The 24,210-nt window shown below is 47.3% G+C and overlaps 1 protein-coding gene across 5 annotated transcripts in view; it reads left to right on the top strand.

The window, feature by feature from the left end:
- Nucleotides 1-2,553: 2,553 nt before the first annotated feature.
- The window catches only part of TCF7 (transcription factor 7), a 72,739-nt gene continuing 51,082 nt past the window's right edge, over nt 2,554-24,210 (top strand). For 3 of the 5 annotated variants that reach the window (XM_032124551.1, XM_032124549.1, XM_032124553.1), the window contains exons 1-3: nt 2,554-2,751; nt 2,867-2,933; nt 3,334-3,443. In XM_032124551.1, coding sequence (XP_031980442.1) covers nt 2,554-2,751; nt 2,867-2,933; nt 3,334-3,443 — 375 coding nt within the window. The remainder of the gene's footprint in view (nt 2,752-2,866; nt 2,934-3,333; nt 3,444-24,210) is intronic. The other 2 variants (XM_032124552.1, XM_032124550.1) reach the window with 1 other exon arrangement.

Genomic DNA, 24,210 nt, shown 5'->3' with positions numbered 1-24,210 from the left:
TAATACCCTAATTAACAAGAAAAATAGGGACCAAGATTTTTAGCTTCCTATTCAAGGGCTGAATGTGACAATATGTTGTATATTGGGTCATAAAAAACAATTTACATGGCGTCATTACAGTCTGTAGCAAAGTCTCCAGGACCCAGGGCTATCTTATGCAATCTTAATTAAGGAAAATAAATATCGGTGTGTTGTTTTAAGCTACTGGAGACATGCACAGGACCTGTCATGTGTGATCAGAAGAGATGGGGAGTTTCCTTTTCCATGGGAACTGCTTAAAAAACCCTCCGACGCCAACACACAAGTGTCTAGTGCCTTCAAAATGGGCTGCGAAGATGGTAATTTCTTGTTTCCTGACCCTCGGGGCCAGGCAGGAAAACTAATAATTTTCTGCCACCCCACATCATGTCTGTGCTCCAAAGGGGCTGAGGTCGCGATGGCGGGGCATCACCCGTGCCCAGGGTGTGCACGGTGGGCGGCCAGTGGCACCCATGTGTGACACGGGTGTGTCTGCACCCACAGCTGGGAAGGGGCACCTGCTGTGGGGGTGTGTGTGTACACGTGTGCTGTGTGTGCCTGTGCTCAGACATATGTGTCCTTATGTGTCTCAGTGTGCGCACACATGCGTGTTCTGATGTCACAGTGTGTGCATGTGTGTGTTCATGTGCGTCTGTGCACACACACGTGTCCTGATGTCGCAGTGTGTTTGTACACACGTCCTGATGTGTTTCAGCACCCACATAAACGGTGCTGAGGTGTGTCTGTGTGCATACATACACATCCTGATGTCTTACTGTGTACACGTGCATATGCCTTCATGCATGTCTCTCTGTGCGCACACACATGTCCTGATGTCTCAGCGTATGCACACGTGTTGATGTGTTCTTGTGTGTGCACACACGAATGAGCTGATGTGTCTGTGTGCACACACGTGCTGATGTGTGTCTGCAGCTCCACGGATGGCCTTCTGTCCTCTGTGTTTAGTCATGTGCTGCTGATCTGTGCTTGTAGCTCCATAGGCAAATGTGAGCATGCAGATGTGTTTGTGTGTGCAGATGTGTGTGTACAGATGTCTGTGCATGCCAGATGTGTAGCTGTGCATGCTGATGTGTGCAGTTGTGTGTTCTTTTGTGCTGATGTGTTTGGGGCTCTGCGTGGATCCCACTGCCGTGTGCTTTTATGTGAGTGCTCGTGTGTGCCAGATGTGCAGCTGTGCGTGCTGTGTGTGTATACAGGTGTGTGTGTAGCTGTACACCCAGGCACCTGTAGAGACGTGTGGGGCCCTGCAGACCCTGGCACGTGCTGATGCGTGTGTATGGACTGTGCACACATGGACGTGTGCACATAGACTTATGTGTGGATGTGTGTGACGTGTGCATGCAGCTGTGCGTGTGTAAGTGCTGGCATGTGCAGGTGCACGCACAGTTGTGGGCATGCAGGAGTGGGTGCAGGCGGGCTTGTGCCACGGTGCGTGTGCGGATGTGCATGCACACAAGCGTGGGCAGGAATGTGGACGATGTGCACGGGTGTGCACGGGGCGTGTGTGTGTGTGCTCAGATGTGTGTGCAGGCATGTCCCTGTGTGCAGGCATGTGTGCACACAGGTAGGCACAGGTGTGTGTGCAGATGTGCGAGCAGAGATGCACGTGCATACCCGTGTGTGTCACAGATGCGCACACACACCCGGGGCTGCACCAAGCCCCCGGTGCTGCCCACCCTCGGGCCACCCCGCACCCCCATAGCCCTGCACCCCGCAGCCGGGCCGGGAGGAGGTCACTCCGCTGTAGCGCGGTCGAGGGGACGGCGTCGGGCCGGCTGTGCCCTTGCTGCAGGGACTTGGCGTCGGAGCGTGTGTGCGGTGTGCAGGTCTGTATGTGTCTCTGTGTGCTCACAGGAGTGTGCACGCCTCTGTCTGCGTCTGTGTGTCCCTGTGTCTGTGTCCCTGTGTGTGCCCGCCCCCGGCCCCGCCCCGGCGCTGCCAATCACCCGGCGGCCGCTTTGATGTCGCAGCGCTCGCCCGCCGCGCCGCCGCGCTCGCAGTCGGACCGGGCGCTCCGTGCTCCGCCAGCCGCCGGCGCCCGCTGCTCCAGCCAAACTTCCCGGGGCTCGGAGGGCGGGGGGGCGGCGGCGGCGGCACGGGGGGGCCCCGTGGAGCCCGGCATCCCGCGACGCCTGCCCGCCCGCAGCCTGCCGAGCCCCCCGCGAGCCGCCGGACCGGGGAGGGAAGAACGGGGGGGAAGGAAAAGAGTGAAGAGGGAAAAGCAATTCTAATTATTTTTTTCTAAAGGAAGGATTTAAAGGGAATTTGGAAAGGGGGGAAACAAAATTAAAGGGAAAAAAAAGTTTAAAAGTTAAAAGGAAAGGAGGAAAAAACTTTTAAAAGAAAAAATTCAAGAGAGAGCTTTTTTTTTTTTTTTTTTTTTTTTTTTTTGAGAGGAGGAAAGAAAATAATTGAGGGAGAGAAAAAAAGTAATAACTGCGAAGGGCTTGATCCGGGAGAACAATACTCCCCGGGAAAGTTGCTGCGCGGCGGGGAGGGAGCGGCGGGAGGAAAATGCCGCAGCTGGGCAGCGGCGGCGGCGACGACCTGGGCGCCACGGACGAGATGCTGGCCTTCAAGGACGAGGGCGAGCAGGAGGAGAAGATCCCCGAGAACGCCTTCACCGAGCGCGACCTGGCCGACCTCAAGTCCTCGCTGGTGAACGAGTCCGAAGGCAGCGGCAGCCCGGCCGCCGCCGCCGCCGATCCCGAGGTGAGCCGAGCCGAGCCGGGCCGGACCGGCCCCGCACGGCGGCCCCGCGCCCCCCGCCCCGCCGCGGCCCCCGCCCCACGCCCCCGCGCTGCCCCTCTCTCTCCTCCCCGTGCAGGCCCTCCGGCGAGTGCAGGATCCGCAGAGGGTGTACCAGGAGAAGCTCCCGGACCACATGGATGATGGTTAGTCACAGCAACCTCCGCGTGTCTGTGTGTCCCCCCTCTCCTCATTCCCGGTTCCTGCCGGTCTCCCCCAGTGCGCCCCGTCTACTGCTCACCCTCCCCGGGGTGGTGACCCCCCGGTTCCCCAGCCCGTCACCCTGTCACCCCTGGGAGTGAGGGATGCCAGCCTGGCCACCACAGCTCCCAGCTGGAAAGCTACTCCTGACAGCACCGAGGCTTCCCAGTGTCCCCACTGTGGGAGTCCGCACTCATGGGGGACCCTGGCATTCCCAAACACCTTCTCTGAGGAGTATGGGAACAAAAAGACTCCCACAACATGCTGTAACCTCTTTGGGGACCCCCAACAGGCAGGGGAATCACCTGTCATAAGATGAATTTTTACAGGGAACATTGATTTCAGCAGGTATGAAACATCAGGACCCAGGGATGTATAAAGGATCTGCATATTCCGGTTACCCTTTCCTGATGCTCTCAGATCCATATCTGCCCAATGGATCTATGTCACCTCTGGTGAGTTCCTCCTCTCCTCATGGAGAAGTTTGTGGCCTCTCTCACTTCTAAAGTATGTTGCAGGTATTGTGCAGGCACCTACACATGCTTTTTTCCTGACAAATTGGAGCCCAGTTTCTGAAATACCTGGACACTGTTCTGTCCAAGCCGAAGGGAAAAGCAGTGGGAAGGGGGAGAGATGCTTGGCAGGAAGCTCCTGCTTCGCTCTAAATTTGCTGGAGGAGCTGCTTTTCCAGTCTCCTCATCCTCTAGGTTTGGCTTTACTCTTCCAGCAGTCAAATCCTAATATCTGATGGAAAAATGTCTCTTCCTTTTTCTGGGTCATGGGCTTTGGAGGGAGCAGCTCCTGGTCTTTGTGTATGTGTTCAGGGATATGTCCTGCAGCTGAGCTTGAGTTCGATGTGTCTGCCCGTAAAACAGCCAGGTTCTGGCGTTCTGTGTGTTAGGGCTCTGTTGTGGATGATGGCCCAGAAAGTGGATTTTGTGCTTCTAAAATGGCAATAGAGGTTTTTAGGAAAAGGCTTCATGCTGCTGGAGGACTATTCCCGTCTTCTTCCTGTAAAGTTTTTCCTTCTCGGTTTAAATCAGCTTTAGTAATTCTGTATGTTCTCATGTTTCTAAGTATTGCTATCTGAATGATTAAACTAAAGGCTTCATTACAAAAGCTGTCTTTTCCCATCACCATCTCTATCAGAACTTCAGAAAATAATGTCTTGACATTGCAGCAGACAGTCGGTGCTGGTGTTGCTCCTGGGAGCCGGCACTGCTGCATTTGTTTCAGACGTTGTTCTGCTTTAGCCATCGGCAAGTGAGGACAGAATGTAATTTGGTTTACTTCAGGTTCAGGTTTTAACCTTTAAAGGGATAAAATTTAAAAGAATCTATAAACCCATCCTTAATCCGGTCATTTGTTCACAAGAGGAGTAGGATGTAAAACTGGTGTTATGAAAAATTGACGGATTGTGGAGTATGAAACTCGGTACTGTTTGTAGGAATCAGTGCCGTACCCTCACACCGGACCCAGCTGGCCTGGGTAGCAGGAAACAGGTCCCTGCAAGAGCCTGCCTGTACCCCACACAGCTTTTCCTAGGAGATTCAGTTTTCTTGGCTGCAGACTGCTGGAACTTTGCTGAAGTTTGCAGATATTGAGGATCTATCCCTAAATTTTTAAGTCTTCCTTCAGTTTACAGCAAGAAAAGAAGTGTTTGCAAGGCAGGCCCAATGTATGTTGTTGTAACCCAAATAAGCATTTCTTCTGGTGCTTCCCACCTTGTCCAGGGACCAGGTATCCCACTCATCCCCTAAAATATTAAGCTGTTCTCTTCCTAATAAACTTTAAATGCTTTTACATTTGTCTTATGTAAACACATTTCATTTGCTCCCTGAGATAGAATCTGGATAGGTCCAGAGTTACATTAGTCCAGCAACTTTTTGCTATAGTGGAATATTTCTTTTAATCTTAAAACTCTTCCTAGATGGGCAGCAGAGTGCAGTAGCCTATTTACTAGCAGCTAGGCTATGAAGTAGATTGTGATTTAGGAATCACCTTTTCTCTTGATAACAGAATAAAAGCCAAGCAGTTACTGTCAGAGCAGCAGACAGGAGCAAATAGACTGTGCAGATCTTGAAAGGGAGAAAACATAAGTAGCAGAGAAGGAATGATCCCATCCCCTTGAGAGCCACCAAAATCATCCAATGCCTCAGCCAGCTTCCTTTAGGCCTGTTTGGATCCTGCTGTGGTTTATGAAGAGCTGATTTGATGTTTTCAATTAAAAATCTGTTCCCTAACAGACAAGGGAAGATTTCTTCCTCAGATGAAGGCAGGTCTTGCGGTTTTTCAACTTATTACAATTACTATTCCAATATATTATTCTGGGCAGTTTTGTCTTATATTTCTATTGACTCTGCAAAGGTTATCATGGTAAATTATGGATTGCTCTCATAGAGATTTATTGCTGCTGTGTACATTACATAAAGTGTGGGCTATAATCTGGTGGCTGCTTCCAATAATTGAGGAGGTCAGATCTGTGACCAAAGATTGCAGATACTTAACCATCCATAAAAGTGTGTTTAATTAATACTTTAGCACAAGTAGAGTCGGGGAGGAGGGTTGTGTGAGTGAATAGGATTACGTATCACAGTCATGCGTGCACTTGATAGTGGAGATTGTATTTTGGTTAATGAGGCTTCCTGGAAACAGTTGTTTGCAAGTAGGATTAGTTTTAGAATCTTCAAAAAAAATCAATTAAAAAATTAACCCAGGAGTACTTTGGCAAACTGTCAGGGCTTTACATTGAAAACAGTAATTTACCTGATTGAAAATAGAGTATAACTCCCTGAAAGACACAGAGCAGCCGGCACGGAGGCTGGGGCTGAACCCCTGCCCTACAATGCTCTGTAAAACCACATTTTTTTTGATGGGCCCCCCATGAACCCTGTGAGGGAGCTGCAAGTGGCTCTGGACTGGCCCCAGTGCTTGCCTGGCTGGGTGTGTTGCTACCAGCAATACTGGGGTGCTGCTTTCCTATTTTCTTTCTGATTTTCTCAGCAGCGTCACTTTTGCTTTGTTTCCCTCAAGGTGTTTGTAGCCACTAACTGTTACACTGCTCACCCGAGCATCCTGCTCAGCTCCCCACAACTCCCAGCCAAAATTGCCTCTTTTTACCAAAACACACGCAGCTGTGTTATTTTTGTGCTCTGCTGCCGCTCCAGAGTGATGCTCTGAAGATGGCTGGGTATCTGCCATCAGCAGCAAAGCCAAGCCCAGCTGATGGTCCCTGGAGGGCCAGCAGCAGACGGGGTGGCAGGAGCTCCCCGTAGCAGGGTGGCCCACCTTGGCTGAAGGTGGCAAATGCCAGTGTAGGATGATTCAGCTGGAGTGCTGCTGGTTTTGGCAGGCACAGGTTTCCTGGACTGGCAGTAGAGCTGTCGCAGGGGGCGCGGGCAGGTTGGAGGTGCTGCTAGAGCTGAGGATAAGGCAGAGGGCTGAGCCCAGGCGTCCCTTCTTCTGGGAGCTGTGAACCCCATCACCTGCCGGGCTGGGGAAGGCACACTCTCAGTCAAGGGTGTTCAAGAGCATCTTGGCATAGCCTGTGTGTGTGTCTGAAATCCTGACACTGCAAGGCCCCAGGAGAGCTGTCTCTCGCCTGGCTCTCAGGTGTTGTGTGTGTGGTCGTTCACGGCTCCACTTTATCCCGTCTTATGCAAAGTCCAGCTTTTCCCAGAGTGAAATATGTAGGACTTATGGGTTAAAAATCTGCAAGAAACTTCCAAAGAATATGAAAAAGTTGAGGAACTGTTTTTCTAAATTAAATATAAAATCATAAAACTATATCCTTTTTTAAATAGTACAAATGACTTTAAATCAAATTAAGGTACATCCTTAGTAAGAACATCAGCCTTTTAGGTGGTTACAAACATTAGAGGTCAGACATGGTCAAACATGTTAACACTTTGATCAGATTAAAATATTTTTCTTGCTACAGTTGTATAATTGAGTTTAGACCTGAGGGGGTTTTCTGAACATTGTTATATCTTGTACTATGTGGTAGTTAAATGGTAAAAGGAGCACTTATAAGTTCCTTTAAGTTCATTTTGTAAATAGGTTTATAAAATAGGGGAATGAGCCATGCTGCCCTGTATATAGGGCACGAGGTCTCCCTGCTCCCATTGATGGGAGAGATCCGAGGGGAGCTCTTCACACCTTCTGTGCACCTCAGATGTGTTTGTTGAGTGTGTGAGGAGTGTAAAGGCAGGATTAAGATGTTCTATATGTAAAGCTGAGACACTTGACTTTCTGCCTGTATGAGAAACAGAAGTGTAAGAGGCTCTTTTTCTTTGGAAAACAGACACTACCTCATTTTCTTAATTACTAAGTTGTCAAACCAGAGCTTACATGGGAGCAGAAGAGTGGGGGTACCTTCCCAAGCCCTGCACAGCTGAAGTCCCCAAATAAGTCAGCAGGACTCACAAATAATGTTGCTTTTCAGAGCCTGGTCCCTGTGGTCTGCTGAGCTCCTTGAGCTTGTTCAGAGGGTATGAAATGTCCCCTTGGGTGGGGCAAGATGAAAGTGCAGTTACTGCTGGCCTGGGGCCACAGGGCCCAAATGTCTAACACAAGGTCAAAAAGCATGGAGCTACAGTCTAGGACTGCTCTTCACTGGACAGAAGCTGAAGCAACAGCAGCTGAGCCCCAGGACACGGCTGCTCCTGCTGCATCCCCTTCTGCTTCATCCCTCTGCAGCAGAAGACTGTGCCCCCCCCCCCCCCCACCACCAGCAGCTGGAGGAAGGAAATCTGCAGCTCAGCTGCTTCTCTGCCTTTCTGTCCTGACTTGCACTGTCAGGGCAATAGTTTAGTATTGCTTTTTCCTGTGTTGAGTTCGGATCTTTTTGAAATCAGTGGGAAAACTCCCCGGAGTCGCCATGTGATGGGGATTTGTTGCTCTGAGAGCACTGCTGCATCCCTCTCCAGATGTTGTGTATGGAGGGAGGAAGGAGGGCAGCTGGAAGCCAGCAGTAGTTCTGCGTGTTCCCAGCAGTGCCTGCTGCTGTGGGAGAGCAGCATCCCAGCCAGGTTCCCTAGCAGCAGGGCTTGCACTGCAGGACCTCACCAGGATGGTTCCCTGTCCCCATAAATTGTAACGTTCCCAGCAAAAAGCGTTAGGAGTGCAGTGGCTGCTGATGGACCTCCTGGCAGACAGACAGATGAGTAATTTGTTCCCTTCTGACCAAAGCAAATCCACTTCTTTCAGCTCTTCTACCTAGCTTGAAATAAGATAGTGGTGAAAATAATATTTTATATTAAAGAACAATTTTGGATATGTGGATGTACCAAGACACAGGGCTTACGAGGTCATTTATTGCATGTCTGATTCAGTCTTTGTTCCCCCCAAGGAAAATTCTTGTGTTAATTTCTGAGTTCATATCACACCCTCAATTTTGAAGCAGAACTTCCCTTTGAAATAAATTAGAGAGTTCTGCTTAAGAAGCAGCGACATGATACAGCACTGCATGTGTGTGGTCTAATATAACCTTACTTTTAAAATTGTTTGGAATGAAAAAAAGAGAAAGCAAAATGTCACAGGGAAACAAAAGCAAGTTTTATGTAAATCTGTGAATGTGAATAAGTGTGCACAGGATTCAGACAATTCAACAATATCTGCTCTCCCAGTGGGATTCCTTCACAGGCTACCCTGGAACTGGCTTCCCAGGCATGGGATGCTTTGTTGGTGGAGAGTTGCTATGAGATATGTATGGTAAAGGCACTGTTCCTGCAAATTTCCGACCATTGCTGTTTGTGAAATGTTATGGGCTTGACCATAATGGGAATCTGGAGAGAAAAGCAGAAGCTTAACATCAACTGAAGTTCCCAAAGCTCATCCATGTTAATGATTAGTGGGCTTGAAATTTTAACTGTGAAGAACAAAGTGATTTGGTTTTGAGTGGCACATGGCATATCCAAGATGAGAAGTGCAGAGCTGGTCTGGTATCCAAAGCGGTAACTGAGAGAAGGGGGAGCAGGCGGGGCTCTGCAATGTGCTCACTCGTGTGTTGCTTCACAGCTTGTGATCCCTCTCATGCCATGACTCTATTGGCACCATTAAATTCCTGCATTGGGGTGAAAACCCTGGCTAATCCATGCAGTAGGGTGTGCTGGCATTTGCTCTCCCTTGGTACCCAGGCCAGTAACCCCGCGTGTGTTCCTGTGACTACACAGACGTTGCTGGCTCTGGAGGGACAACTCTCTTGCCTGCTCTCATAGATCTTCTGTGTAGGGCCAGATCCTAATCACAGGCTGAACCCTCTCTATCTGTAGCATAATCTGCAAGGGAAGCAGGATTTTGGGATATGGGTTGGTGTGAGCTGCACACCTAAGATGGCAGTCTGGTGTGGACTGTGTCTGTGTGTACACGGAATGGTGGTTATGGGCAGAGCAAAGCCTAGTGCTGAGGAACATCAACAGTTTTGAGGAAGCATCTACAGCTTGCCATTAATTTCATACTTGCAGTTCTTTGTCTGCCTTTTGGCCATGGTTCATCAAGACCAAATTTAGCCTTTGTTTCCTATGGGTTGGCCTTTGAGTCCCCTTGCCAATTCACCACAGAGAAGGTGAGGAAGGACCCAAGCACTTGTGAGCATCGTTACTGTCACAGGGAGGCTGTGCTGGACAGGGTGGGTTTGGGTGAATAATAGTCAGGCATGTGCTACTCTTCAGTTACTAAAACCTCCTGCACCATGTGTGAGTCACAATTTCCTTAACAAATCCTCAAGGATTATCTTCCCCTCTCTGTTCCATTGATTTGAAGAGGGATTAGGTGCCAGAACTGTCTTTTTGAAGGCATGGCCACTGTGGGATCTTCTCTTCATCCCACCCCTCCAAGGCTTTGGCTACTCTCCTTCTGTTTGCTGCTCACTTCATAGAAACACCGAATGGTTTGGGTTGGAAGGGACCTTAAAGATCATCACATTCCAATCCCCTGCCATGGGCAGGGATACCAGCCACTAGACCAGGTTGCTCAGGGCCCTTGGTTTCCTATGTCTTTGCCACTCCACCTCACTGCTCGGGGAGCCAGGAGATGGCTTATGTCAGCATCTCTGCCAGCCTGATGTACACATGCTCTTACGTCATCATTTACCAATGGTGGGTGGAGGGCACAGCAATAGCAGAGTAGGTACAAGTTGCTTCCTGAACTCCTTGCAGAGCCACTGTGGCAGGGAAAACTTCTCAGCCTGATCAAATCCCAGGCTGGTGCCAAGCTGGGACATGTGAGTCCCCCCTCCAGGCTCTTTCATGTGCTGTTCTTTGAATCTCTCTTTTAAAAAATAGGCTATAACAAGATACTTGCTCATTAGTCTCTGTGTCTGGAGGATGAAACAAAGGTTTGGTAGGCGAACGGGTGACTCAGAGGGTTGGATACAGGATACAGAGCTGTTCACTTCCTAGTTTCCAGTTTTAATCCAGCTGAATCAGTAAAGACCAGGTGCCTATTCTGTCTGCTGGCTTGTCCAGCGGTCTGTCCAAGAGGGCATGGCTCCCTCCAGGCCCCAGGCACTGCGAGTGTTTCATGGGGTGAATGTCCAAAGAACATGCAAAGTCTGGACCAAACCCTCTGTGAGCATCAACCAAGGTCTTGTTCTCACCATGAGACTGCCAGTTCAGCACTTGCTGGTGGCTCACAAACCCACCGACTTTGTTTCATAAAGGAAGGGTTTGCAACACCATGTGCCTCTCAGGCTTGATAATCAGCAGGATCTTTTTCTTGGTCAATTATCTTGGACAAAGAGCTCTTACCTGCACCTCCTTGCAGAGCAACTTAGCACTGCGCTGTCACTGGTTTTTGCCTTCGAGTCTTTATAATTTAGGATCATAGAATCATTTATGCTGGAAAAGCCCTCTAAGATCGAGTCCAGCCTTGAACCCAGCCCTACCACTAAAGGCTACCACTAAACCATGTCCCCAAGTGCCACATCTACACATCTTCTGAATCTCTCCAGGAGGAGTGACTCCACCACTTCCCTGAACAGCTTGTACCAGGGCTTGTCAGCCTCTTCAATGAAGAACTTTTCCCTACTATCCAACCTAAACTTCCCCCTGGTGCAACTTGAGGCCATTTCCTCGTCCTATTGCCTGTTACTTGGGAGAAAATACTGAGCCCCCTCCCCCACCTTGCTCCACCCTCCTTTCAGGTAGTTTTAGAGAGCAAGGAGGTCCCTCTGAGCCTCCTTCTCTCCAGGCTGAGCTCCCCCAGCTCTCTCAGCTGCTTCTCATCAGACTTGTGCTCCAGACCCTTCATCAGCTCCACTCCCTTTCTCTGGACATGCTATTTATGACCATTCCCAATGAAGGACTATTCCACCACCACCCCCTCTTTGAAGTGGATTCATGGAGAAAGTGGGACATTTGGTCAGTAAAAAAGGGTTAACAAAACCTGATGAAATCAGCTGTCCCCATCCAGAGCATCCTGCTGGCTGGAGGGGCTGGGCAAGAGGTCACCACAGTGGCTTTAAACCACTGCTCCTTTCCTGTTCACCACCTCTGTGCTAAACACAGCTCAGCTGCCATGAAAAGAATCTGGTTCATTGTGTTTCACGGGGTCCCAAAATTAGTATTTTGTGAAAGAAAACAATAAACTCAACCATGCTGTGGTAAGTTTTTGAAACCAAAGTAAAACTGGATACTAGAATCTAGAGCACTTTTCCCCTCCGGTTATAACAACTTTGCATTTGATTAAATGATAGGCAAAAAAAAGTCTCAACAGTATCTCCTTTGTTCCATTGAAGAATCTGGAACTGTAATATACAAAGTACACGTCTGCCTTGAAGAGCTACATAGTAATCACAGACTGACCAAAAAAAGACTTCTTTTTTTTTTTAAGTGATTCAGCTTGTCTGCTCTATGTTGAATTTGTTTTCTGCTGTGGTTTGTTCTGAGGAGTAGTGTCCATGAGCATAAACTGAGGTTCTGCTCTGATGGGACCTACACAAAAGTAAAATATGAAAGCCCAAGGTCATAAGGTGTGTTTGAATGGGTGCAAGAGGGCTGTGATTATAAAGGCGCTTGGGGAAGAAGTGCTGGGAAGAGACTCTTTGCAGCGAAATGCTCAGAAAGGATCAGAAATGTGGCATTTTTATTCTGACACTGAGGATATGGCACTGCAGAGATTGCTTTCATGTTTAGGAAATAAACCGTCATAAGATCTACCACATGAAAATTTGTTGTTCTTAGCATGGAGAGGCTGATGCGATGAACGTGCTGCTGCTGCCCTGGAATTACTGGTGCGGGAGTTGGGCTAGTGAGGAGGAGTTGTTGTCTTTGGATTCTAAGTGGGAGACACAGCAGAACCCCTGACGCCACCAAACCCCAGGTCAAAAATTGGCCTTTGAGCATTGGCTTCCTGCTATGGCTTGCAGACTGTGGCACTGCCAGATCTGGAATCTCACCATCCAAAAGAATATATGGATTTAGAAATCCAAGTGATGTTTTGCAAGATTGCATCATGCTGTGCTGAGTATTCCTTGGAGTGCTTAGATAAATTAAATAAATAGATAAATTAAATATGCATATTAACCCAAAATTGAAACCAGATGCAGTAACATAAAATAAGAAATAAAATTCTAAAAAAATTAAATAAACATCCAAAACTTTTTGTTTTACTTTCTCTGATACAAAGCAATTTCTCCAGGGCTGTACACCGTATGAAACACATTATAAATGCTCTTGTAAAATCCACATCATTATACCACATGAAAGGCCAGGTCCTAAAAATAGCCATTCAGAGAGGATGCAGGCTAGTAGCAATTTCGGTGATCGTGAAATAGTTGTGTTGACATCTCAATGCATGCACACCCACAGAAAGCTTTGACTTTTGAATATTCTTAGCAATATTTGTGCTTTATGGAATTTTACATCTCATCCCATGGATAGTCCTTTACCCAGGGGCATTAATTTCTGATCTTATTCCCATGTTTCTAACCCTGATTTTATTGAGAAAATGGGTACATTACTTTTCGTGGGGTTTTTTTCAAATTTTATGTGAAACTCTTTCCTTGCTATCAGTTTGACAGTGGCTGGCAATATGAGTTGTATTTCCCTGTCTTCCAGCAGAGATTTTTTTTTTTTTCTTCAATAGACACACACATCCCTGGTATTTTGGGGAACTAACTGTTAAAATGTAAACCTAGGGCATTAGATAATAACACAAGAAGTTGCCACATCTATGCAGCCTTTGTATCTGCTGTAGTATTCAAAAGAAAGTAAATGAAATCTGCAGTAATTACACAGTAATGTATCCACAACAAAAAATTTCTTCCTCATCCTAGTGATCAGAACTTGGCTTTTGTTTTGGAATATGAAAGACTGCAGCCTCCTGGCTTCGGTGTGTTTGCAGCAAAGCCCTGGCTGGGATCAACTGCTGTAGCTCTGGGGTAGACAACAGAGTCCTGCCAGCTGATATCGCTCGAGATCTTTTTGAAGAGCTCATCAGATTTGGTTTTATTGCTTTTGTGTTTCGGTTTTCACTTGTTATTTGTTTGAAAGCATTACTATAGGGATAGTTTTCTGAAAAATGTTGGAATCTTCAGCTCTGATCTCTTGTTTGCATTTTTCTTTTATAAGTAATATGATGGTGCTGGAGATGCACACCTTCACATGAGGGTGGCTGAAGTCTGTGTTTTAAGCCTATCCTGGATTTTAAGTGTGTGGCCCTTCTAAAACCACTTGGAAATGCTTGAGTCTATATCCTCAAAATAAGTTTGCTTCTGGAATTGGAGCAAAATCTGTGGAGATGGCAAGTGAAATAACAGGGTGTTGAAGAAAATGACATTGCTTCTGAAATAGCTGGCATGAAAATCATGAAGTCTGAAGTTTCATTCAAATCAGATATAGCTCTGGTTGTCGTGGGGCAGGACGCAAACTTACCCAGCAATGCAGCTCCAAGGGATTTACAGGGAGACTTACAGTTGTTCCAGGTTGTTTTAACTGCAGGGCAGCTCTTGTCTCTGGTCCAGGGTGGGGGTCCTGTTCCAAGGCAAACAGACTCTCCAGTTTTTACCTTGGTTGGTTGATTTTTTGCAGGCTGTTAGCAGTTCTGAAGAATCAAATGCTGTAAAATGACTTCACAGAAGTGGGTTTACTGTTGCTAATTTAGCTCCCTAGAACAGCTGGACTAGGAGACATGGGAACACCTTGACAAGGCAATAGTTTTATAGTGTAAATGCATTAATTTGTACATGGAGTCATCAATAATTGAAGGATCTCTTTCCAACCGAGGGCTGAGAAATTTTGGCTTCTATTGGCATCCTGCTCTTTATAATGCAATAGACAGTGGTGTTTAGAAAAAGCTAAAAAGTTTTAATGCTTCTTTTAATGCTTGAAGCTGGCATCGTGCTTAAGCCCTTTTCTCTTTTCCATAATTAATTGAGTGGCTGAAACTGGGGTTATATCTGTCAATGTCAGTTTTTTACTATTCTGGTGAGCTCAGGTTTTTCTGCTAGGAGCAGATTTCAGGTAAAAGCACCAAATGTTCCTGACTGGGACTTCTGGCGGCACTTGAATGCAAGAGCTGTTGTAGAGAAAATTTAATTTCTTGACTCAAGAGTACAGAAAATTACTTAATATGTCAGTGCCAGTTGTTTGGCTATTGACATTTACTGGAACTAATATATAACTACATGCATATATTCAAAATCTGTAAAATAGAATGTTTTCAAATTATAATAGACTATTTGTACAGATCTAGCGCATGGATCTGCACATAAGTGCATAGTGATGGATGAGGCAGGCTGCAGTGAATCCCTGAAAGATCAGCTCCCGTATCCAAAAGCATAACTCTTCATCCAAATTTCCTTCTGAAACCAGTGGTAAATGCCTGACTGTGGGGTGGGTGCATTGCTGTTTCTGTGGGCGGGAGCTGCCTCTCTCCTGCCTGTGCCCCGGGAGCTCATTTGATACGGGAGCCGAGCGATCCTCTTACCAGAGAGCACCAGGTGCTGTGGCAGACGGTGTAAATAGCCAAATAAACAGACATGAGTAGCACCAGTTGTTTATGTGTTAACACAGGATGTTCTCAAAATCAGGTAAGAAGTGAGGCATGTTACCGAGTTTTATAGCGGAGGAACCGGATAGTCTTGTAACTGCCGTGCAGGGCTGTGGCAGAGGAAGCGTGGTTTTATCCCAGCTTCAGCTCCCAGTCCCACAGGAGCTTGTTTTTCTGACTCAGTTTCCCCCAGGAGCATTGTGGAGCTTTATCGTTTCATGTGTAAGTGATGTTTGGAGAGTATGGCAATGTCGATACTGAAATAAAATGTAAAATCCCACACAGGCTGCTGTGAAAGGGGATGTTTCAGAAATGACCAGAGGACTAGCCTAAAAGAGTAAGCTGTGCTGCTTATTAGACCACTTACTTCGAGATATTAAACAAATTGCAATTTCATAATCTTTTAGGAAGTTGCAGATGGCCCTAAGACCACAACTCCTTCAAGGCAACTGGCGTCTTCCTTTAAAAACAAATCACCTTCTCAGCCTAAATGATAATTTCACAGAGTGGTGTTAGCTGGATGGCAGTGATGATGGCATGGTTCAAAACATTGTCTGAAATACACGTGACACACAAATCCTTGTTATTACACCAGGAACAAATGTCATTTATTTACCCACTTGTAATATGGTAATGAGAACAACCTCCTGATCACAGGATCACACAGCATAGCTTTTGGACACATGTACCAAATCTCTGGATGCATAATTCAAATTCCTTGTCATGAAGAATGAGTCTATTTATCTTGGAACCTTTTTTACTTAAACAGTAATCTCTAGGAAATCATTTAACAGTAGTTTGCTGCCAGTTTGTCAGTTAATAGCTTGAGGCAAAGTCTGAAGTGGATGAAAACTTTTCCAGGGAGATGCTGCTGTCGCATGGGGTGCAGAAAGGTTTATAGCAGAAAGCAAGAGAGGAGGCGGTCAGATGAGTTCAGTCCAACTTTTAGAATCACGAGGAAACTCAGCACAACAGGGTAAAGATGGCTTTTGCAAGCACATCATGTGTAGAATGTGAAAGCCATCAACTGTGCCCTTGTCAGCTTCCCAAGCCTAAATTTTCCTTACTGGAGGCTCCAGGTGTGTGTGTGTGGAGGCCAAAACCACATGTGTTTGTGGTGGCTGGGGCTCTGCCTTGCTCCCTGTGCCTCTTTGCTTCCCAGGCATTTCTGCATCTCTGTATCTCTGTATCCCAGGTATCTCTGTGTCTCTGCATCCTGGGCATCTCCACACCCCAGGCATCTCTGAATCTGTGTCCTGGGCATCTCTGCATCCTGGACATCTCTGCATCTCACCATCCTGGGCATTTGCATCTCTGCATCCCAGCATCTCCACATCCTTAGGCATCTCCCCATCCCAGGTGCGGAGGCAGCCAGGCAGGAGAGCCGGGGTGCAGCCCCCCCAGCTCAGCTGGGGTGCCGCAGGGTGTCTGCCAGGGCAGCAGAGTCCTCCAGCTCTCAGATGTTATCACTTCTCTCTAAAAGTTTAACAGCAAGTTTCAGTTAGGTAATGAGTTATCTGATTTCGCTTTAATCTGGGCAGCATCACTCCAGCGCGATAACCTCGAATCGCTGTTTATCTCACGCTCAGTGCTACAGGAAGAAAATGGCAAGAGTGGGTGAAAATTCACTGGAAAAGGAGCTGAGAAAAGTTGCACTGGTCTACACCAAATCCCTCCTTTTTGCAGCAGGAGCGGGTGAGAAATAACTGCCCCAAGTTGAAACTCTCCCAAGAGGCCACAAAATCCAGCTGAAGTAAATGCCACTTCCCTGCAGCATTATCTCCCACTCGGTGCTGTCTGCCCACAGAGGATGGTAGGGTGTAGGAACTGGCAGGGGATTAATGGCAGCCTGGTTCACAAAAAACTCTGCTGCCAGAAGGACGTGGGACCCAGACAGAAGTAAAGAGGGGCTGGTTCTCTCTGCAGATGCCCCCAAGTGCTATTTGTCTGAGAGCAGATTTTCCCACAGATCTTTGGCCTTCATATTATTTGAAGAACCCCCTCTGCAGCTGCAATCCTTCCCTCCCCCGAGGGAAAAACAGGGTGGTAACTTTGTGAACTGAATGGTGTGGAGGTTTAGGAGTACTGCCATGGGAGGGGAAGAATTGGCTCATTAGCGTGGAACATTGTGTTGCCAGGAACAGAGTTTTGGGGCAGAACTAATAACATGGAAGCAGATGCAGTCAGCTTTTATTAAACTGGTTTGTAGATTACTTTAAATAGGCAACAGTTGTATCTGGGGCTTTCCTTGCAAGAGGCAGAATGGCAGACCCCAGCAGTAGCAGAGCCTGCCTTAGATGCTGGATAAAAAGTACAGAGGAGCTAACCAAATTTCTGGATGTTAGGAAACATTTCTCCCAAATATATTTTTAAAGGAAGGAAAAAAAAACCCAACCAACTGAAGACTTTGTGATTGTGTTATAATCTTTGAACTTTTAGACTCTACACATCTCCCTTTGAGGAAGGAGCCACTGTAGAGCCACAGCGTTCATAGTCTGAAGGACCCAACATGATCTCATCTTTGCTTTATCCTGATGTACCATCTCCTCTAGGCCATGGACTCCCGAGTTTCACTCAGTTACCCCCAAATCCGGACATACATTAACTGCTTGACAGTGCATTAGAGGCTGGCATGGATAAATTAATGTCCAAGCCAAGTTTTGAAGCTCTTCTCCCTTGAACCACCCTTTCCGTAGCGCCAATTAACTCCATAGCACTTATCAGCATCAGCAATGGTCGGGTGCCATTTCCTGACACATGGCATTCCACGGCCACCAGTAATGAGAGGTTGAACTCGCTCTGTAATTGCCTTACCCAAGTACACAGGTTGAAATGACCATCAGCCAAATACAAAGTGCCCACCCCAACCAGTTCCCAGATCCAAGTAAGACCGTTGATGCCTCCGAGGAGTCACCACAAAGACCATCCATCCCCGGCCAGACCCAGTGATGACTATTGCTGTGTGTCCTTACAGTGTCCTCCGCGTCCTTCATCACCTCTGTGCAGCCTAGACCAACTGCCTGGCTTTCATGAGGGTGTTGGGCATGGTCGGTCCCTGTCAACGCAGCCAACCCTGCAAATCTCTGTAGAAGTGCCCGTTGGATTTGTGACATCTCCACAGATGTCTGTCAACTGTCACCTCCTTCTATGCCAACTTCAGCCACCATTTCATAGAGCAAAGAGAACCATCCAGAAATCCTTTCCCTACTCCATGCATCCAAGAGCAACCTGGTATTGCCATCATGTCTTCCTCGCTGTGTTCCACACAGCCTCATCATCTCAGTCTGGCTGAATAAGGCAGGAAGAATCCATTCGGATGCTGTATTCCATCCTGCCTTGGTTGTGCAATACATTTTTTTCTCAGGCAATTTCTAATCTAGAGATTTTCTGGGATCTGTGCATGGCATTAAGGGAAGTCTCCTCATCACCTCAGGTTCTGTCTTTCGGTACCAAGTGTTTAAGACATAATTCTAGGCGTCCAGGGCTTGCTTTCTCTTTGTGTCTCCTTTGCTGTTGCTTTCATTTGCTAACATGTTGAACTTCAAAGTCTATTCTTTCTCATTCCTAATTTTTATGGAAAAAATGGTCTGAACCCCATTTGCATTTCCTCCCTGAGGATACTGGCAATCCTTAATCCTATATATTAAAGAATCTCAGTTTTCCCAGTAGCCCTTCATTCTGGGACTACTCTTCCACTCTGTTTTCTCCTTGAAATCCTCTCCCGTGGTTCAGAATTGCTCTTCACGGTGCCCCTGACCACTGTCGCTTGCTGTTATGAGCTGTTTGCATGGATGTTTGATCACTTTTTAAGCCCTTTTCCCTTCCCATCCTGTCCCTTGCAGGTAATTCATGAAGGTTTCATGCCCATGGCAATAGATGCCTGTTTGCTCCCAGAGGTTGCAGCATGGGCTGTGTGCTCTGCAACTGGCAATATCCAGGACCTGCTGGAATAACTATTTATAAAGCCAAGAGAGAGCAGGATGAAAGTAAATAGGGCACTATTTTATTCAGGTTGATTTTAATTTCACACTGATTGGTCTCCATACTCCAATTGAGTCCCAGTGACTCCTGGCATTTACCTGCTTGAGAGGCGATTGCCATCCGTGCTTCCCCTGCTGTGATGCAGGAGGGTACAGGGACCGTCTGTCTCTCAGTCCCTTGTCCCTCTTCCTGCTTCCACACAGGAACCACAATGATTCCCTCTGTTCCCCAGCACCTGGGAGCTGTGGGAAGGAGGTGGAACATGGACTGGGCTGGCTGTGCAGATCCAGGGATTTAGATCACGCAAACCCAGTGTTCTCTCCTACAAGCCATTCTCAGCGATGTGCTCGGGTAATTAGCATGTTCATAAACACTTCGTAATCTTGTGATCATGGCTTGCAGATTAGCTCTTTTGCCAGCTTTGCGATTTCTTTGCCAGTTTTAGTTTTAATTGCAAATCCATTACTGCCAGCTCCCTTGCATATTGTAGCAATAGGCAAATTAAAACACTTGGACACAGTTGGGCGGGTTTCAGTTAAGAAATTAATTGTTACTGCCAACCAGTGCTTTTTAATGTGAGGGTGGCATTTAAGTTTGTTTTTGAGGGCATAATCTCCAAGACTTTCTTTTTTCCCTTCTCCTCCCCCCTCCCCAGACAGCGTTGCCCTGTCGAGCAGCTCCCCAGATGGCATGAAGCAAATGCTTGCCTCTTTGATCTCCTAGTCAAGAAATTTGGAAGTCGTTCTGAATTTATGAGAATCCTGTCTGAAATAAATCTGTCTGTGCACAGGGCCACACTAAGGCAACCAGGAGCTGCAGGCACAGCTCACCTGAACCTCCTGGGGAAGCGCAGGATTACATCCCACAAGAGCACTGTGTGATGCTGTAGCGATAAAGAGAAACTTCATGCATATTGTTGAACATGAAAAAGTCTAGACAATCTACAATTTACCAGTCGGGGTAATTGGCTAAAGGCTTAATCCACCCTGATAATCCAGTAATGGTATTGTTGGCAGGACATTGATGTAAATATCACTCAGCAGTGCTGGCAGCCGCTGTCTCCTGTGATTGCTGCCGTTCCCAATTCCTTTCCACAGTTGTTAGGGCTGACGGGAAATTTTCAGAGTCCTGTGAACTCCTTGTCTTTTTCAAAAACTGTCTGGGCTCTGTGTTTTTCACTCTGTTTGTTGAATAAGTAGCATTTTTCACCAGGTTAGAATTTTCACAGACCCATTCCTCAAGAATATCTTTGTTCCTTGATGTACTCTTCTCCCTCATGTATTTCTCCCATAGCTCTCTCCAGCCTCTCAATGCTGCTGTCGCACAGTTTGTTATCACCCTTCAATACAAACAACATCTGGTCCTGCAGCGGACCTGTGCCAGCACTGCAAGCCACCTGCCACCTGTGTGTCACCACCAAACCTGGTGGCATTCACGGAGACTGGTGGCATCAGTCTGCACAAGCCCATGCATGTCACCAGCATGGATGGCGCTGCAAACATTGGTGGGGCACTGTGAAGTCAATGAGCTGAGCAGGGTTTTAGAAATCCATCACTCTCCCCATTTTGCAGGGGTGCTTTTAATGCATTTCTCTGTGCCACATGGGGACAGAGAAGGGGATTGTAGCACCACAGATGCAGGGAAGAATGGATAGACTTAGTCACTCCTCCAAGCATGAGTCTCGCACACCACTGCAGTGCTTATCCCCACGTGCTGCCTTCCATGGCCTGTTGATGTGTGAGAGCATGGCTGGGCTTAAAGCCTGCGCTTAAATCTTTGTTTAATTGTGCATGAAGCCAGTGTCTAAAAACACCTGTCCTATTCTTGTTACTTTATTCTCTTTAACTCATTCCTTCCATCTGCCTTAGTAAATGTGGTTGTTTTCAGCTGCCTTTACAGCTGAAGGACTCTACTCCTGTAAGTCTGCACAGTACCAAGCACAAATGGACCCTGCCTGACTGGAGTCACAGAATCCCAGAATCATAAAATGGTTTGGGTCAGAAGGGACCTTAAAGACCTTCTCATTTCCCCAACCCTGCCATCAGCAGGGATGCCACCCAAGAGATAAGTTGTGCAGGGCCCCGTCCAACTCCTGCACAACTCCTCTGCATTGGAGAGATTGGGGTTGTGTAATGGATTGGAGCTCAGCAGAGGATTCCCTGATGAACGAAGCAGAACCACACTGGGAATTCCTTTTCTGCAGCAATGTTGACTCCATGCTGCCAGCTGAAGTATTTAAAACCCTATATGTAAAAATATATAAACTTCTTTTGGTCACTGACCCAGCTGAGATGGCTGTGAATCCTTGACACCATTCTTAAGGCAGCCTGTAATGGTTTTTTTTGAACATTGCTTTATTTTTTTCTGCTCAGAAAACAATAGAAGCAGCACGGTTCCGCTGCAAACAAAATCTGAACATGCTCTAGCTTACATGTGAAATATCAAAGAGCGCTCATTCAGTACACATCACCGCCCTTCCGTTTCACAGCAAACACCTTGTCACAGCCCAGAGACTTTGGGAAAACTATATATAGTGTATTCGGGCGAATGTCACCCTGGTAATTATCCCATAGCTCTGGCTCCACAGTGTTGTGGCTAACAAATCCAACTTTAATTGTTCGTGATCTCTATCGGAGCAGACATCAGGTTTGAGTTCAGTCGGTACAGAGTCAGGAGGAATAAACACAAACCTACAGTAAGATCAAAGCAGCAGAGAGGTGCACATGTGCTAATAATAATAGCTTATGAAAGCTCATATTTTCCTTCAACAACATCCTGTCATTTGTGTATCAGCTTTGAAAAGGGTAAAAAAAAAAATTCAGTGTAATTTACTTCAGCAAAAAAATAAGATAAGGCAGATATTTGATTGCAGCAGCTCGTGTGTGTGGTTTGCTGCGAGGATTGTACATGCATTGCGTCCTCCAGTGCATGTGTGAAGGGAAGGTGCAGAGGCTGAGCTGGCTGTGACCAAAGTACCATCATTATCTGATTTTTACATACAGCTGGTGACAATGTGATGCAGAAGGGAGGATGAGGTAAACAGTCTCAAAGTCGGTAACCGCATCCACACCTGGTGCACCTCGATAAAATGTCTGTAAACAGTCTGGATAGAGTGAGGTTACGGCGAGGCTGAGGACGGCTAACGGCTCCAGGAGATGCAGGGAGAGGCACACGGAGGTTTGGGGATGGTGTTTCGGTTGGGGTGGAATTGCCCAGGGGATTAAAATGGGGATTTTGCCCTTCCATGGCCGTAGGCAGCTTTGCAGGTCGGCTTTCCCAGCAGTGCGTGGGACAAGCAGAGTGTGGTCGGGGTGACAGTACCCAGGAGGTTCTTGCTGAGCGGGGTCGGGCAGCCGTGATTTCCCCTCCACACAATGTGACCTACTTAGGAAGGTCAGCCCTCAAAACTGGGCACAATGCTGACCATTTCCTCTGTCCTCTTACATCAAATTTTTGCTATCAGCTTTTTTAATCTAGGACAGTAGCTTAAGTTTCCGTTGGGGGTTTGTCCTGCCTGGCACTGAGATGCCTGGTGGGCTGTGGGGGACTGGGACACAAGGAACTGCAGGAGCAGAGCCGTGGTGGGTGATGTGCCTGTCGGGAAGGAGTCACGGTGTGTTGTAAATGTCTTTCACGTTGCATGCTGTGGTTGTTGACATTCGATTATGCCTGTAGTACTCTCTGCAAGCAGGAAAGGGTTTGGGGTTTTGGTGAAGGGAGGAAGGCTGACAATAAAAGGTGACAAAGTGTCCCAGCAAGTACTGAAGATGGGCTGGCTGAGGAAGGAGAAGGTTGTTTAGAAAGAAAACCAAGGAGAAGAGAACAAACAGGAGCAGGTACAAGAACAGTCACACTTTCTGCTCTTTCTGCACAGGTTTCTTGGGCTGAGTGTGACATGGCCATGGGGTCACAGTAACAGAGAGCAATCCTTGCGCTGGGAAGGTGTTTTTCAGGGCTGTGAAGCTGAGCTACAGTCTATTCAGAGTCTGCAGCGGCTGAATTGCATCAAACAGGGACTCGTTAAGAAACTGGAGCAAATAATAATGATCCATATGTTTAATGCAGCTGAAAGGCGTACTTCAAAGATAGTGTTATCCTAAAAAAGCCCAACTATAGAGGGGAATATACTTGATCACGGCTTCCAAGTTTTGATGGTAGTGTTGTAAGTAGGTCAGCAAACGGTAATATTTAAATTAACTCCTCTTTCTGGCAACTAGATGGGAATGTAGGTCTGGAAATGGGTAAATGTAGATTCCCTTCCCAGCTCTGCCACTTTGACAAGTCACTTCATCTCCTCGTGCCTAAGGGAAAAATACACCTTTGGGTGTATTTTTGGGCTCTGCCCAGTAATCATCAGCCAAATGCTTCCCCACCTATCTAAAGGGTTTTAGAATATGTGATTGAAAAGTGCAAAGTGTTATTAACATTGAATTAATGTCTGCCATTACAATATGTAATGGAGTATTTCTGCACACACCCCATTTCCTCCTGCTCGAATGTTTTGTCAGATGAGTCCAAGTGTTTACCAGCTTTATAGCTGGCCTGAAAAGAGCCAGCAAGAGCTGGAGCTGCTGGTCGCTAGTGGAGCTGCTGGGCTTGTTTGATGGCAGGATAGCTGGGGTGCAGAAACTGGCAGCAAAGCTGGCAGCACACAGCCATGGAGCCAGTTTGTGGCAGCAGGGTTGGGGTGGCCAGGGTGCCCCATCAGCCGCCACCCAGGAGCTGTGGGCACATCTCCTGTGACGCCTGCACACTGTGGTGCCGTACCAGAAGGCCAGGTTCCGCTTGCCACAGGGTGCATGGTGAGGTGCAAATGCACACTTCCTGACAGGGATGGAGAAGGGCAGGCAGGTCTGAAAACGGGGAATGTGCTACTGGAGCACTTCACTTCTCTTTTCTGGGAGCTGAGCGTCACAGCCCTCCCACCGCCTGCACCTCATCAACTGATGGCAGCATTGGCGCTTACCCGGGCAGCACTGGTTGCTTTAATTTCTACCTCCTCTAAATGATTTGATTTTCTCTTTGCAAATAACAGCTGCATGTTTGTTGACCCACAGCAGTATTTAAGGATTCCCACCCCTGGAAATGTTCAAGGTCAGGCTGGATGGGGCTTGAAGCAATCTGGTCTAGTGGAAGGTGTCCCTGCCCATGGCAGGAGGGTTGGAACAACAAGAGCTTTAAGGTCCCTCCCAACCCAAACCGTTCTATGATTCTGTGATATCAACCCAGATCTTTCAGAGCAGCATTCCT

The sequence above is a fragment of the Corvus moneduloides genome, chromosome 15 (genome assembly GCF_009650955.1).
Source record: "Corvus moneduloides isolate bCorMon1 chromosome 15, bCorMon1.pri, whole genome shotgun sequence".
NCBI classification, from domain to species: domain Eukaryota; kingdom Metazoa; phylum Chordata; class Aves; order Passeriformes; family Corvidae; genus Corvus; species Corvus moneduloides.
This window is presented reverse-complemented; position numbering and strand designations above follow the sequence as displayed.